At 34.7% G+C, this 17,407-nt stretch overlaps 1 protein-coding gene and 1 long non-coding RNA gene across 2 annotated transcripts; one reads left to right on the top strand and one right to left on the bottom strand.

The window, feature by feature from the left end:
• The first annotated feature begins 833 nt into the window (after positions 1-833).
• On the top strand, positions 834-13,157 carry LOC107839328 (CDPK-related kinase 3). Its single transcript, XM_016682764.2, has 11 exons — positions 834-1,923; positions 8,839-8,969; positions 9,172-9,213; positions 9,297-9,405; positions 9,506-9,584; positions 10,173-10,469; positions 10,944-11,053; positions 12,069-12,176; positions 12,331-12,393; positions 12,658-12,825; positions 12,915-13,157. Exons 1-11 carry the CDS (start codon positions 1,363-1,365, stop codon positions 13,047-13,049), a joined length of 1,803 nt encoding a protein of 600 aa, XP_016538250.2. The 5' UTR covers positions 834-1,362; the 3' UTR covers positions 13,050-13,157.
• On the bottom strand, positions 13,049-16,602 carry LOC107839329. Its single transcript, XR_001665070.2, has 2 exons — positions 14,392-16,602; positions 13,049-13,566 (listed from the first exon to the last, which is right to left on the bottom strand). It is a non-coding gene; the product is annotated as an uncharacterized LOC107839329 (long non-coding RNA).
• Positions 16,603-17,407: the final 805 nt, after the last annotated feature.

Below are 17,407 nucleotides of genomic sequence, written 5' to 3'. Positions count from 1 at the left end.
AGAAATGATCTGGAAAAGCTCAATTTCACAAAAGCTCAATCAAATGGTCCCAAGTCTGATTTCAATTTGAACAGAGAGTGGAGAGATAGAGAAGAGAAAAGATGGAGAAGAGAGAGCCTTTTAATTTTTATCTTTTCTTTAATTTTTAATTTTTATTTTTTTAATATTTAATTTCTTATGTGGCATTTTTAAAATGATGTAAAATTTAATGTAGTATTTAAAATGATGTAGAAGCTGACGTGGGGCGAGTGTGCTACACTCACCAAAAAAGTGTTTAAAATATTACTTTTTAGTGGGTTTAAGGGTTCAGATGACAAACATGTAAGTAAGAATATCCATATTATAAAACAAACATAGTACAAGGGTCCATCGAGTCATTCTGCCTAGTAATAATTATTGTTGACAATAATAAACACCAACTAATTAGCATAAAAAAACCTAACTGAAAAATATATACACATATTTCACTACTGTGATTGCTTAGATTAGCTTTCCTTTTTATTTATTAAAGAGAGATTAACATTTTAAAATGATTAAAGATAATAAATAAGAGTATAATAGTCAAAACATATAAGACTTGTTTGGCATATGGGATAAGTGATAGCTAATTTCAGAATTAATTTTAAAATGAGCTTATTATTTGATTGAAATAAAATAAATGAGATAACTAATCTCAAGATTCGAAATTATAAGGTTATTTTTATTCTACCTTAAGAATAAAATAATAAATTTTAAAATACCTTATTTTCCAATCAAATAATTTGATCAGTAGCATGTAACGTGACAAGTAAAAAAATGCAAAGAAAATATAGCGTTGAATGAGTAAGAAAATGGAGAGGCGAAATTTGAAAAGGACAAAGCCGCAAGATGGAAAATACTTAAATGTAGTGGGGAAGAGGGAGAAGGGAGAAGGGAGAAGGGAGAAAAAAGTGAGAAAATCTGGCTACTCTTTGATACAAATACAATCCCAGATTACGCGCATCTCCTCTCCTCCCTCGTTCCCCATTTTGAACATTCTCATTTCGCCTTCCACTTTTCCTCTTTTTGTTTTTCTCTCTGTCTTCCCTCTTTCTATTTGTGTCTGTATATATATATACACACACATACACACACAAACTCTCAACCAACAGCACTAACACACATACACACAAAATCTCTCTCTCTTTCTGACTCTGACTCTGACTAGCCTTCCCTCCTCTCCTTTTCATTCTCTTTTTTTTTTTTTATCGTTTTCCGCCGCACAGGCGCAGATCGTCTCCCTGTTTCTTCCTTGTCGATCTGTACGGGTCGATGCGGCTACCTCTGATTGATTGACTTCAATTCTACTCTGTTGTTTTTTTATAAGCTGCTGAGTTGTCTGTCATGGGCCAGTGTTATGGTAAAACTGTCCCTACAGTCCGCGATTCTGATGGAGCAGTCGTCACAGCTGTTGGGAATACTGGTGAAGACGCCGATCAGCCTTTGCCACAGACGCCTGTTAACAACAACAACAACAACAACAACAGCAGCAATTTTCCGTCTGTTAAAAATACTCCTGCTCGATCCTCTGCTAATAGTCCTTGGCCGAGTCCGTATCCGCACGGTGGTGCGGGTGTGACTCCGTCTCCTGCTAGGTCTACTCCCAGAAGGTTCTTCAAGCGCCCTTTTCCTCCGCCGTCTCCGGCCAAGCACATCAAAGCGTCGCTTGCTCGGCGATTTGGCCATGCGAAGCCGCCTACGGAAGGGCCAATTCCCGAGGATGTTACAGCAGAGACTGATCAGTCGTTGGATAAGAATTTTGGATACACCAAGAATTTCGGAGCCAAGTTTGAGTTGGGGAAAGAGATCGGCCGTGGCCATTTTGGTCATACATGTCACGCAAAGGGCAAGAAAGGTGAACTTAGGGACGTACCGGTTGCTGTCAAAATCATCTCTAAAGCTAAGGTAGTCTTTTCCATTTGTCTTTTTCTTTCTGTTTGAAAGCATTGGACTTGTCAATTACGTACAAGCAGATACTGCTACATTGTTTTTATGTCTAATCTTTTTGCTGTGTTTGGCTATTTTGAGCTTACAAGAAAACAAATTCAGTTCAGAATAGAACTGAATGGGACAATTTTGTATATCTGGGGTAAGATTTAGTGTCTAATTGTCTGTTTTTCCTTTTGCTGGTCTCATTCCTTATGAGATTTCGTTTAGAGGGTAACTTCGATTATTTTTAAAGAGATTTCGTTGAAATCTGCAACAGCAGATCCCCTTCCACATGTGCTTCTATGTTTAATTTTGGAGTTGCAGAGAAATAAATGTGGAAATGTTGAAGACGACGAAGCGCGTTCAGTACTGATTTCTTGTTTGGTTTTCATTTTCATTGAAATGAATGCCATCATTCAATTGAGGAATTTGCCCCCTTTTAAATTCTATAAGCCACTATTTTGCTGATACTGTGGATAATATGTTAGTCCAACCAAATTTGAACTGAGATCATTTTGTGGCTGAAAAATCTTTATTTTGACTGAAAAATTAAAAATAATTTTGTGTATGTTCTGTTGATCACAATTTGTTGGAGTTTCCTCCGAGCTGCATATACTTTGTGTACCAAGCTAAGTTGTTCGGAGTCTTCGCTTTCAGTGCCCCACTGGTGTCAACACGACATGGGTGTGGATGTAGAGTCTGTATCGGATTTGGTCAATCAATTTTGAATACTTTGACAAAATCAAGGGAGAAATTCGGGACAAATACAATGATTACAATGATTTTTGTTGTGAAAACAAAAGTTAAGGTGAAATAGAAGAAAGTTGAGAACCTTGTATATAGGAATTTATGGGTCAGTCATTTTCCTTATATCATCTTGTGTGATTCTCCTCTTCTCCTCTTGATCAATATTAGTTTCCTCATAATGCCTTGTAAGTTTTCCACATAACCTCTCAAAATTGACATATAATGATATAACTCTACTTTTAGATGTTTGAATTTTTCTTGGCAGAATAACTGCACTCGTATTCGTAGCTGGTTTCGTACCCCCCGAATTATAAAGTTTAGGTCATGAAGGATCAGACTTCTAGATCCGTACTCGTATCGGAAACCCGCACCCCCGTCCGAGCAACTTACCCAGGATAGTCAAACTGATTTTAGTAACCTAGAATCAAGACCAGGATAGACAAACTGATTTTAGTAACCTAGAATCAACAAGATTTTCTGTGGTAGAATCTGGAAATGGAAAAGCAAAAATGAGTGTGTTTTCTGGAAATGGTAACTAAAAGAGGTTTTGCATTATAGGTCCTGGTATTCATATTAACTTTAGCTTGCCTATGATATGATTTTGTTTTTGGGTTGATCTTGCAACGGTATCAATGGGAGCCAACTATGTTTGAGCACCCAAGGGTACGGGCTAGTCAATCAAGTGTTCAGAGCGAGATCTCAAGTTCTAATCCCTTCGTAGACAAATACTTTAGGTGATTTCTTCCCATCTGTTTTAACCTTATGGACAGAGTTACCTTTTACATGTCGCTAGTGGGAGATGCAAGGTATACCATGGAATTAGTCGAGGTGCGTGAAAGCTGGTCTGGACATCACGATCATAAAAAAACTATGTTTGAATTTGAAAGAATGAGTATCATACTGTTGAACCTAAAGATTAGTTAATGTATTTCCCAATTTTCTTACTCATAAATTATTGCTTCTCTTCATATTTGGTAAGCTTTATGAATTTTTTGTCATGGGCGTAATATATGTGCAGGCTATACTGATTTGAGTAAAAATGCTCATGTTTCCCATCCTATCCTTGAATTCGTTCGCATTACCCAAGTCTTTCTTGATCATTCAGCAAATAGAAAATGTGTTTCCTTGTTTTGTATAGAAGAGGAGTGTATTTGACAAGCTTCACCGAGTCTTCTCAAAAATGAAATACTAATTTGTGGGAGCTTTTGACCTGAAGGATGTGCTTACAATACGGTGGAGATCTCGACCAGAATTCAAACCATACTTTTAAGACACTGTGTGCATCAACTCGAATTTGAAGAAGGCAACTCATCAGTGCTACTTCAAGTCACGAGACTAGTGTCACCCAAATGACATTATGAGACTCTGACATGTCTCAAGTTTGTGCCATGTTTATGGCCAAAGAAGATATTGGTGGAAATAGTGACGTTTTGGTGGTTAAACTATGCTTACCCGTACCTTATTATTAACAATGAATAATATGGTTGAATGTATGTATCCCGTATAGGTTCCAAGGGGCTTCTCAATTTCATCTATCAAAGGACTTTATGGTTTTGCAACTTGTTAAGTTTTGGATGAATAAACAAAAACCAATGTTTTTCTTGAAAAGGCTAGAGGTTAAAGGTTGATTTATCATAGAGCTCTGTCTTTGCTTAATATGGGTCAATATATATTACGATCATTGTGGGAATGGTATGCTAATGTTTTTGAATGCCGAGTGGTCCTTTTAATACTACTCCATTTCAAAAAGAATGAAGGGGTTCGGTGTATGAGGGTGAAACCTTCTAACTTTCTGTTTCTATTCATATATCAACTTTGTGATCTTTTTCTCATAAAATTTAGATACTTAGAAACCAAATAAAGAGTATGGTAAGTATTAACTAAAATATTAAATAAAATATGCAAAATTGTTGTCAAGAAAAAGTTTATAAATACTGAAATAGGTATTATATTATTATGTCATATAAAGTGGAGGTAGTGGTATGGACGGCGTAATTTCTACCCATCCCAGACCCCACTATGTGGAAATATACTGGATATGTTGTTGTATAGAAAGTGGAGCAAAAAGAGTAAGTTAGAATACTAGAAATTATTGGTCCATACTTCCCTTTATGTTTTGGTGGCTATATTTTTGTGAAAGAATGCTAACAAGGCATTTAATTGAACTATATTGGAGTCCCACAGCTAATGATTATAGGTTACTTGGTCTCCTTATATGGTCTTGGATAATCCTCCCCTTATAAGCTAGGTCTTGGGGTTGAGTTAGGTTCATGGTCTATTTCTTTATTATGGTATCAGAGCAGGATTCATATCGATTCTCATTCCTGATGTTAGGCCTCCATATTAAATTGTTCATACACTAGATTCTAACCCTTGGCATTAGGCTCTTTAAGGGATGGGTGGTCTCTTTAATATGGTTTGGACAATCCTCACCTCTTGAGCTAGATTTTGGGGTTGAGTTAGGACCTAAGTCTCTTTCTTTATCATGGTATCAAATTCAGGACAAGCTCGATTCATTGTTTACCGATGTTGAGCCCTCTTCCATATATTATTGATGCTCTAGGTTTCTGGTCATAGGTGTGTTGTTGTCCCGCATTGGATGGGTGTTAGTTACTTGATCTCCTTATATAGTCTTAGGCCATTCCTCCCTCATGAGCTAGCTTTTGGGGTTGAGTTAGGTCCAAGGTCCATTTCTTTATCAAACTTTTTGGTCTTTCATTTTGTATTTCAATTATATACATTTCACCTAAGTTGCTCGAACTTTTCACTTTTGGTGCTGCACCGTGTCAACAACATGGGTATGGGATCCATACCAGATCTGGTCAATTGATTTTGGGTACTTTGACCAAAATCGATTGAGAAGTTCGGGATAGATAAAACAAAAGCTAAAGTGAAATTGAAGAAAATAAAATATCTTGTAAGTAGAAATTTCTATTTCAATCCTTTTCCTTTTATTCTTGAATTCTTCTCTTAATCAATATTGTCTTCTTAGAATACCTTGTAGTTTTCCATATAATGTCTCATTATTTATACATTTTTTATAACTTCAATTTTAGACATTTGAATTACTTTTAGCTGAATTCATCTACTTGTATCCGTAGTTGGATCGGTACCCCCGAAGCTTAGAATTTCGATCTTAAAGGATCTGACCTTTAGATCCGCACCCCTATCCGACACCCGCACTCGAATCTGAGCAACTTAGCATTTCACACAACTTATTTTCAACTCTTTTTTCATTACAACGGTGGTGTCTAGGCCAACTTGCATACAACCCTTGATTATTACACGAAGTACCAGCAGCCTCCCAAAATCACAAGATTCGGATAACTCTGTTTTTCGATAAAAAGGTATTGGGTAACTTTGTTACACCAAGGCTAAGGCAAATGGAAAGAAGTCTACTAGTGTTTTTTGTCGGTACTGCTAAATGAACTCTGGTCTCCGAAACTTTCAATCACTTCATTGAAAACTAGGGCATACTTTTGTATGCAACTTATTCTCAATTTTTTGTGACTTAACATCAACCATTTTAGTTGAAATGTCTGAGTGAATAGTTATATCACTATTCTAAAGAATCTTCTCATGCATAGGTAAAATTAACCTAGCATACAATGTTACATTTTTTGATAATCCTATGATCATTCACGGTGAGGTAAAACAAGATCTTTGATGGTTGCTTTGTAGTGCTAGAATCTGTTAGGCGACTCTCCCTCTGCCTAAATTTGTTGATGGCTCCTCGCTTTAATTCCAGCCATCATGTATGGGGTTGCCTTTTTACTTTTTTAATGAGTTAATTGATTTAGCTTTTTCAGGTTAAACTTTTCTAATAAAAGCAATTAGTGCATTTGGCTTACATGTACCATATCATTGTAGAAATATTTAGTGGTTTAACTTGTGGGCCGATTGAATATGAGTCCTTACTTTCACATGTCCTAATTCTTGAGTGGAGCACAAAGAGAAAGCTGATAAATAATGAATACATGATTCCATTAATAAGTTGAATGCATCTGAATTCGGGAGAACTATCGAAAGCTTAGTCCATCCATCTACTATTGAGTTGTTCTTATTTTAACTTGATATTTCTTTAATTATGTTTGGATTTAATTGCACGTGGGTCCCAAGTAAGGGCAACTAACTAATGATGAATTTGAATCTGAACTGTGTAAATGTTGTCCCTATTTTACCACTTTCCTACTGTATAATTGAATATCTTGTACATTGTGAGAGAACAGCTCCCATTTAAAAGAAGATAACAAATTTGGGCAGACTAAAAGTTGTATCCATGCTTTTGAGGTTATCAACTATTAGGACTCGTCTAGTTACAGCCTTTTTTTCTCTGTCATCGTAGCTCCATTTTTACATTAAGGTTGCATGAGACATCGTTAGTGTGTGTATTAGTGGTTCCTAAGCATGTGTTTTAGTAATACATGTGAATGTCTGCATGCATGACTACTCTAATCATGATGGTAAATGATAATATCTCCTCATTCCTAAATTGGTTGGAATCTCTAGAAATTGTAGTATCCTCCTTATTTAGAAGAGGTTTCTGAAAGAAGGGAAGTTTATTTTATTTACTCGGCATTGCCAAGTTTTCCTTAATTGGAAGAGTTTTTAAGCACTACAGAGTTTTCATTGACTCTCTGGTAAAGATCGGTCGGGCCATATTTAATGCAAATTGGAGGGAATTTCCTTAATTTAGTCAATCTAGAGTCCTCTTACACAAAGCCGTTGCTCCTTGTTCTCTTGGAACAGGGGAGAGTTAGGTAGGTTGTTCGTAAATAGATTAGATGTACATGAAACATAGAAGAGTGTAAGTGTCCCACCTTGAGTAATGTAAATCTATGCATTGGAAAAGGCATATGTAAAACACCCCAGGTGCAAGACACTTGTCTTTAGTTATTCTCCTCCCGTATGTCTTATTTCTTGTAGGTTAAACTTCTCATGAAACCGCATGGAACAACTCAAGTAGTGATTTTTTGGCGTCGGTTGAATGGATGATCATTGGGTACTGCTTGCTCTCCAAAATGAATGATAGGTTTCGGAGTGCAAAGCTTGAATCACCATCTCCCAGGGTTAATTTTGGACATTAATGCCTGCATTGTTTCAAAAAGGATTTAACTTTTCCAGAATTGTACAAAAGTACTATGTAATCGCAATTCTTAAAAATATAAATTTTGATTGAATGGTTGAGAGAATCGTAGTCAAAGAAAAAGATGTTTGACTCTCCAAATATTATGGTCAGTTAGGATTCATATAGCCAAGTCCAACTTGTTCGGGACTGCGGTGCAGTTTGTTTATTGACTCCCCGAATATTAATGGTCAATTGTGCCAGAGGGAGTATAAATTTTTGTACATCAGATCGCAAATTATATTTCCTCGATTACTGTAATTCATACATCTGTTGACAATTTAAAGTCTTTAGTCAAAGAAAGGATGTTTGACTCTCAAAATATTATGGTCAGTAAGGATTCGTATAGCCAATTCCAACTCTTTTTGAGATTACATGCATATATTTCTTACTTTTTTTTGCTGTATTTATACCTAGATCTGCTCCAACATTTGTATATATTTATTGAGTTTTAGGGTTAAGGTCTGCGTACCGAGGCTCTATCGGAAACAGCCTCCAATACAACCTCTCTACTTTGTAGGGTTAAGGTCTGCGCACGCGCTCCCCTCCCCAGATTGCACTTGTGGAACCACCACCCTCCCAAGACCCCATTTGTGGGATAACACTGTATGTTGTTGTTGAGTTTTTCTTATCTACTGTCTTAACGTAACTGGTCTTGTTCTCCTTTTTTGTTGGTATGTGCTACAATGGCAAGTGGGAAAGACTTTATTGTAAAGTTCGAAGTGGAGTATTCATTTTTATTGTTTTGAATTGCTTTGAAATCATTTTAGGCAAAATGCTTGATTGAATTATCTCACGATTAATCATAGGCGAATAAGATGTTAAAAAGTGTCTTTTTCTTTTGTTGACTGAGCTAAGTCTATCAGGTCTGATTCCTTCAATCCAGCATTTTGGGATGGACAAAAACTTCTGTTTAATAGTTTCATCACATCGCTACTGTTTGATACCCAGTTTTGGGTAATGCTGCTTGTTACCCAGTGATTGTTGACTTAGTGAATATTGTTCAAATTTATTTCCAGATGACAACTGCAATCTCCATTGAAGATGTACGCAGAGAGGTGAAGATATTGAAGGCTCTATCAGGCCATAAGCATCTCGTGAAATTTTACGATGCTTGTGAGGATACTAATAATGTGTACATAGCAATGGAGTATGTGCTTTATTTTCCATTTGATTGTGGCAGTTATAATATTTTTCGTTTCACTTCTCATAATCATTTTTTAGTAACCAATGCCAAATCTGGAATTCTTTCAAGGTCTGCCAGCATTTTGATTTAGTAATGAGCAGATAATATTCTCCTCCCACTATATAGCTTTGTTCCTTATGGTCTTTTTAACTTTTTGAATATGCAGGTTGTGTGAAGGAGGAGAATTACTTGACAGAATATTGTCAAGGTAAATGGAATGCTCTTCATAAAATACATAACCTTCTTTTAGTGCTTGTAGTTTGTATTTCAATGTTCTATGTTTCTATGCAGAGGCGGTAAATACTCAGAGGATGATGCCAAACTAATTATTCTTCAAATTCTAAATGTAGTTGCATTTTGCCATCTCCAAGGTGTGGTCCACCGTGATCTAAAGCCCGAGGTTTGTAGGAGTTATTTTGTTCTCTAGGAAGACTGTAATTGCTTTCTGTTTCCTTGTGGTATTGTAGTTAACAGATCCTTTTCAATTGCTGGCATCACAGAATTTCCTTTTTACTTCCCGAAGTGAAGATGCTGATATGAAGCTTATTGATTTCGGGCTTTCTGACTTTATAAGACCAGGTAACTTTATTAAAACGCTTTCTTAAAATCTGTATAAGCTACTATACCCACCAGTCTGAAGCAGGCAGTGATACTAACACTCATTTTCTCCGTTGAAAGAATCTGTTCCAAGTTATTGATGCCATTTTTGCAATGAGCAGTGGTTGTTACGTGTGATTTATGATTGAAATTTTAACATGCTTGGAGGATTGAAAGGACACATTATTGCCTCTGGGTCATGTGGGTCAACTAGGCTTCTGTATGCTATGTATGTTTGATGATTTCTACTAGTTTACCTAGTTAAGTATGGCTTTGAAATCACACAAGTCAGTAGCACTTGACATTTGTGGAGGCAATTCAAACAGCTAACTGCAACTAGTTTGGCATTGAGCCACGGCTATAGTAGTTCTTTTTTCACTATAAGTTAAAGAAACTCTTTTTGCCTCAACTATAGATTGGTTGGTTACCCACAGACCTTTTAACTCCCTTTTTTTAGTATGTGGTTAATCTAGAAGTTTTCATAGTCCGTATTATTTTCAATGGACCCATGCTTTGATCAACCCAGAAGTTTATTTTTATTTGACCTCCTCTATATTTGGGGTTTTGCAGAAGAAAGACTTAATGATATTGTCGGAAGCGCATACTATGTGGCACCAGAAGTTCTCCACAGGTCTTACAGTTTGGAAGCGGATATATGGAGTATTGGGGTGATTACCTACATTTTGTTATGTGGAAGCAGACCGTTCTGGGCAAGGACTGAGTCTGGGATTTTTCGCGCAGTATTGAGAGCTGACCCTAACTTTGAAGACTTACCTTGGCCTTCTGTGACCCCTGAGGCCAAGGACTTCGTAAAGAGGCTTTTAAACAAAGACTATCGTAAGAGGATGACTGCTGCTCAAGCTTTGAGTAAGTTTATCACTCCTTCACAATGTGTTTAGAGGCAACCATTATCACTTCTCAGCTTGTTAGTTTTCTTCATGAAAGTTTCAACCTGGTTTTAGGTCAGCTTGACCGAATCAAATGGTTAGCACTGTACAATGCGTTTAGAGGCAACCATTGTCTATATAGGGGATTGGATCAGATAAATTATACTCCTAACACTATATGCCTGATTTATGATGTACCTTTTAATTTCAATTCCATAGGATGGTCATGATGATATATGGTGAAAAACTTTTCTTCAGGTGTGCTTGCTGTATGTTTTAAGCTGTTTCCAAACTGAAAGTGTGGTGGGGGTGTCGGTGGAAGTGGTGCTATTATTTCTTACTTTTATTATTTTTGCCTACTACATATTTTATCGAAATTTTCATGGGCATTTGTTATGCCCATGCGCACAGTTTCTTTGTAATATAAAATAATACCATTTTTTTCCAATTACAGCGCATCCATGGTTGCGCAGTGAAAGCCATCCTATTCCTTTGGATATATTGGTCTATAAGTTGGTGAAGTCATATCTTGATGCTACACCTCTCAAACGGGCAGCACTAAAGGTATGATGTTTTCTTTTTCTCTGTTTTTCCTTGCCCTCGTTTGACTGTTATAGCATGGCAGCTATTAATTGCAAACGCATCTTGTAATTGAACTCTATTCTTGAATGAAGAAAATAGAGGTATTCATCTGGAACTACTGCTAGAATAATTTTGACCGAATATAGAAGATTTTTGTTTTGTGGGAGTCAGGTTTAGAAGGTCAACTTACTGTGATTACTGAAACTTTTGGTAGTCCAGGAGAGCAAACGGATGACTAAATGTTATAGAAATCAAGGAACTAGGAAGGGGTAAAATTTAAAGAACTGTGTAGGAGTAGTAGTACATGTAAAATGGAAAATAAATAATTAGAAATTTCAAAATAAAAATAATGTATTTGTAAAATCAAATCAGATCCTGAAAAATATGATAATACAGTTGGCATGATGGGTCAAACTCTCTCCCTATTTATCCAAGTTATTATCTTATATTACTACACGTTCTACTTTTGGCTCTCATTCAAACAAGATAGCTTTCCACCCGCAAGTCTACAGTTAGATTCACTTCAACATCTTTCATCTTCAAGTGTGTCCAACTTTCCTCCTTGTATAGTAGATTCCTGTGTTCTAAGCATCTCGTGAATAATATGAGTGGGTCTTCGTGACAACATATAATATGTTACCTATCAACTCTTGCATTGCTTTTGCTTTAGAGTTTTTCTCATTAACACTTGATAGAAAATGAAGACTCCGTTCTAGCAATATGTTTGATTATTGCTTATAGATTTTGGATGAAACGGTTTCTTCTCACCTTTAATCCGTTTCATGGTTTACCCTGTTATAATAATAATAATCTTTCCAGTGATTTATGATATGGTAGTGTCTTTTATTTGATGAATTTCTTTCTTGTGGTGCTGTTCTTCATGGTTGGATTGCTCTTCTGATGTGCAAATTTTACTTCGATGAAAGTATGATCAGAATATACTTCAGTGTAACAATATGCTAAGTTCTGAAATACTGTTGCGGCTTTATGCGTTCAGGCTCTTTCTAAAGCTTTGACGGAAGATGAACTGGTTTACCTAAGAGCTCAATTTATGCTTCTGGAACCTAGTGAAGATGGTCGTGTCTCTCTTGAAAACTTCAGATTGGTTAGTACTTCTCTGTTCATCTGTTTCTAAATAAATTAATAGAATAAGACATTTAAGACTGAACTATTCAAACATGATAGAAGAAATGTCAGTTTCTCTTTAGCCATGACTGTCCATTGTGAAATTAGAGTTACAAAGTGCTTTGAAACTGCAGGCTCTTTTAGGAAATGCTACTGATGCTATTAAGGAGTCAAGGGTGCCCGATATTCTGAATGCGGTAAGATGCATCTGATCTTTAAAATCTGTGAAACGTCAAGTTTAAACTATTTTCTGCAGTAGATGTGAGTTTGATGTAGCCTGGTTTCATCTCCGAATAATGTAGCATGTGATCCAGCAATTTTATTATTGAAGTCTAGCTTCCTTAGATGTCTTTGTCTTCTAACCCATTCAGAATGATTTTTCTTTTGCAATGCTGAAATACACACATACCATTTACGTCTTCTATCATTATGTGAAGCTTATTGTCCCTTTTACCTTTCAGATGGCAACATTGTCATACCGGAGGTTGGATTTTGAAGAGTTTTGTGCGGCTGCAATCAGCACATATCAATTGGAAGCCCTCGAGGGCTGGGAGCAGATTGCATCAGTGGCATTTGAACATTTTGAGCAAGAGGGAAATCGGCATATTTCAGTGGAGGAATTGGCTAGGGTATCTTTCTATTACTATACCTGTTAGTATTCCTCAGTTCAACAAATTCTTGTTTGAGAAAATTCTGAATTTTGTTCGTAACTGTGCAGGAGTTGAATGTAGGACCAACTGCTCATTCCATTCTCAGAGATTGGATAAGAAGTGATGGGAAACTCAGTTTGCTTGGATATACCAAATTTTTGCATGGTGTGACTCTTCGGAGTGCACATATGAGACATCATTAGCATGCTTAACTTACTCTTTTGGATAGTGTTTGGCAAAATGATAGAAACTGTTGATTAAAAAAAAAAAAAAGAAAGAATACATTGATGATATGAAGATATTTTTTCTTACTTTCCTGTTCTCCTTTTCAAGTTGGATTTGGTGGCAGGCGAGATCAACAGTGTACGAGTATAGTTTAGCAGAATTGCAAGTCATCCTAAGTCACAGTCGGACGAACCACCTCTGCAATTATTACCATAGCAACTACTACCACCATCACCACCACCTCAAACACCTCCAACATTAAAGTGGACATCTCTGCAAACCACTACCACCATCAAACACCGTTACATACCATGATGACCTTGGCAAGTTTCCTTAATTAGTTCATTGAGGAGTGTGTGGGTCATGGAATTCTTTGATTTGAACTCAGTTTTGTTACTGGCACAGAAACTTTTACATAAGTCGAGGCGTAGACGACTGCACCTTATGTATGGGAGTATGTAATTTTGCATGAGTTGCATCAGCATACTTAACAGTCTGCGCAAAAAAGAAAAGGAGCACAGTGTGATGTGGAAAATCAGAATTTCTGACTTCATGTTTCCTGTAATATACTCTTTTCTTTCTTTCTAGTGATAATATCTGCAGGAATACTAATCCCGAGATAAGAGATTCGCACCATTATCATGTTGTTTGTTGTTAAATATTTTATCTCAAATGTAATTATCAGTACACTAGTAAACTGGTAGTTGTGTAGTGGGCTCTAGAGACAGTTGTGCCCGTAACGTGCTGGTTGATGATAGTGATTGTGCTCTTAGGCTAAAGTTAGATTGTTGTATGGTTATAAGAGAGTGATTGTGCTCTTAGGCTAAATTAGATTGTTGTATGGTTATAAGAGAGAAACCTACTTTTAAGTCCCTTATATATCTAATGATGACATTAGGACATTGTATTTTTATTTTTAGCAGCACTTAGGACATTGTACCAGTGGTTATGATTAATGAAAAAAATGTTGTTAATATGGTACAGACAAACATAGCTCAAGTAGTTGCTGAATGGTACTCCCACTGTTTTAGCTTAATGATAGTATGCACTTAAATTTTTAGTTCTTAAAGGTGACACTTGTAAATTTGAAAACAATTAGCTTTATACATTTTATTTTATCTTCAATGAGAAATATATGTAACAATACAAATGCTATGATCTTTTTAAGATTATGAATTCAAAGAAACGACCCACACCAATTAAAACAATAGTATCATATAAATTGAAAAAAATTTATTACTATTTCTCAACTTGTTGTTTTCTTATTTTTTTTTCGTCATTTAGTTATGAAAAAAATTGAAACTTAATGCGTTATGTTACCTTTTAAACACGGCTGTGGCTACCGCTTGCCGTCCACCAAAACCCAATGGACCCCATTGAAACAACGACCCTCCTCCTGTTTGCTTTAAATATTTCAACAACTTGCTTTGATTTTTATTAAATAAAATTTGATTTAAAACACTAAAAAGAGCAAAACATTTAAGTTCCTAAAAAGATTGAAGGAGGTCGTTTTCTTGATGTTTTATTAAACATGCCAACATGCTTCACATCACTTCTCTAAGTTCTAGCTCATGTTAGGCAGAAATGTCTTCATTTAAGTTGACACTGATTTAAAATTAAAAACAGATTATTTAATTTTATTATTTTAAAAAATTTGTATAGTCCTATGAATTTTGACAATTCTTGATACCCTACAAAGTCATTTTCTAGTCGATACCCCAAAAATTTGCTTAATATAAATTTGAGGGAGTATATTAAAATCGAAAAAACTAAATATAGAAATAGATTTTTTAAAAATATTTTTTTAAAAAAAAAGAAAAAACAAATTGTAACGGAACTGGAGGAAGTTCTAGTATTCTAGTATCTTCGATTAACGTCGGGTCGGTAATAAGTGTGCTGCTTTAAATTTGGATGCATTTGTTTTTTTTCAACTTGACGATTACGTCCTTCTACAGGAAACGCATTATTATCAATTTATTTAATTTCACATCAATCCGTATCTTTTTGTCATGAATTTCATATCAAATTAAACTTTCGGGCAGACGGCTCAATCATATTAATGATATAAGATAAAAATTAAATAGAGACTTTAAATTTTTCTTAAAATATATTTTTATCAATAAAATCTATATTTTAAATTTTGAGATGCAAAGTTATAACTATTATAGATGATTCTTTTGATAATTGTTTTTATTAATATAACTAATACATTTAATTTTTATTAAGATATAATTTAAATACATCAAAATTCTTCTAATAATTAAAAGTATTTCTTTTTATATAAGAAGTTTACTTTTGCTATAAACAATATTTAGTAATTTTGAATAAAAATTTATAATTTATTTGGAAACTTTAGCGATTTCCTTTTGTTTTTTAACCCTGCTGCGGGATCTTGGAATTTAAGACGTTTCTTTTAAAAGAAAAATAACTACAACAGTTAAAAATATCAGCAATGTAAAACCTTATTAAAATCACTAACCAATCATAAAATTCATTACTTCATGAAAAGAATGCTAGATTCCAACAGGCAGCATGAAAATTTTGTGAAATTAAAAAAAAAAGAGAAGGAGAACATTGTTATTAAAAAGAATAAAGCAGAGAATAGAAGCAACTAAAATTCCACTTTACTAATACTTTCTCGTTTCAATTTGTAACTTAAGCACAAAAAACTTGAGACAAACAAATTGAAACGAAGGATGCTAACAGCAACTTCAGTGACCCCATAACAAAAACATCGTAAACATAAAATAACTTGTCGTCTTTTATCACTAAACCGCCCCCACCGAAAGGCAAACAAAAACTACTACACTAAAAACCAAAAAAGCTAAAACCTGTCATGCCCTAAAACATGGGACATGCAGATGATGATGGTGGTGCTGGTGTTTATCAATTTTACCTTGAACACATCGAAACTGTTCAACATGACAAGGAATAGTAATTGTTCCCTTATGATGAAATCCATACACTTCCTCAGCTTCTTTGAGTAACTGAATGAAAAGTGGATGATTGAAGTAAGATACTGGAACGATGAATCGTTGTTGTTCTTCTTCTGCTTGCCCTACTTTTATAGCCAAGTAACCTTTTGGTACATGTACATCTTTTTTCGATTGTTTGTTTTTTGCACCTTGATTGATGTGGAGGTGTGGAAAGTGTAGTATACTTTTGATCTCTCCACCACCCATCCTGCAAGTTGAAAACAAATTCTACTAATATGCTTAAACAAAATAAAAATAAAAAGGAGAGAAAAGGTTTGTTTCAGAGAGAATTAGGCCAGGGATTAGCAGAGATGGCGTGTTTGAAAAGGGCTAAAGATGAATATCTGAGAGACCTTGGGAAGTTAATCATGGCTGAATTTTTTGTGTAACATATAGGAGAAAAGAAAAATAGAATAGCTACGTAGTTAGGGGGTTTTCTAGACCCACTACAAAACTTATATAATCTCTACTATTATTCTGATTATTTTATTTCCTTTTTAATATATTTTAATATTTATTTTTGGTGACGTAGAGGTTTATTTTATTAAATTAATTTTATTAATTATGTTTTGAAAATAGTCATTTAATGTTAAAGATAGTATTAGAAGAATATAATAAAATATTTTTAATTTTGTTAAAAATATAATTAAATTAAAATAAATATTTTTAAAAAGAAGGAGCAATTAAAATGAAACGGAAAGAGTATTACATACAAAAATACAATTTCAATCGGGAATATATATGGAATGTCCCACAAGACCTGTGCCGTATGAAGCTCGTGGAGGGGCAACTTAAGAGTAAAGTCAAGTCCTCAAGAAGAATCCTAATTTTTTTTGTTTTTTTAAAAAAAATGGTTCGATGAAAAGAATAAATACGTGAGAGATTTTAATAGCTTAATTATCGATTATTTGAATTTTTACATTGTTACTGAAGCTTTGATTTTTCATATTATAATTTCATTCTCCGTTTCTTTTTTTTTTTTAAAACAACAAGTACAATACGTGGAACGTGGTTATTAGTGTAGTGGCAGAAGTTGAGACACGTGGGGAAAATAAGAATATTTTTTTTTCTTATGATTCTAGCTTATTTGAGATGATGAATGAATTCAATGTATAGTATTGATTGATTATTCTCTAGCCATTGTAAATTTCTATCTCGTCATCGCAATTTATTTGAAGATATTTAATTGAACATAAAAATTTTCAAAATAAAATAATAAATTTTTTTTAAGATTAGATTAAAATAAAATTGTGAGACAGGGAATTGAGACAATACAAATGTGAGACTTGAGCATAGCTAAATTTACTCTAATTGTCTTTTTCAATTTTTCTTTGATCTATGAATTAATGGTCCCATATAAT

Source organism: Capsicum annuum, chromosome 8 (genome assembly GCF_002878395.1).
Source record: "Capsicum annuum cultivar UCD-10X-F1 chromosome 8, UCD10Xv1.1, whole genome shotgun sequence".
NCBI classification, from domain to species: domain Eukaryota; kingdom Viridiplantae; phylum Streptophyta; class Magnoliopsida; order Solanales; family Solanaceae; genus Capsicum; species Capsicum annuum.
The sequence above is the reverse complement of the archived record's forward strand: the minus strand, read 5'-3'. Positions and strand labels throughout refer to the sequence as shown.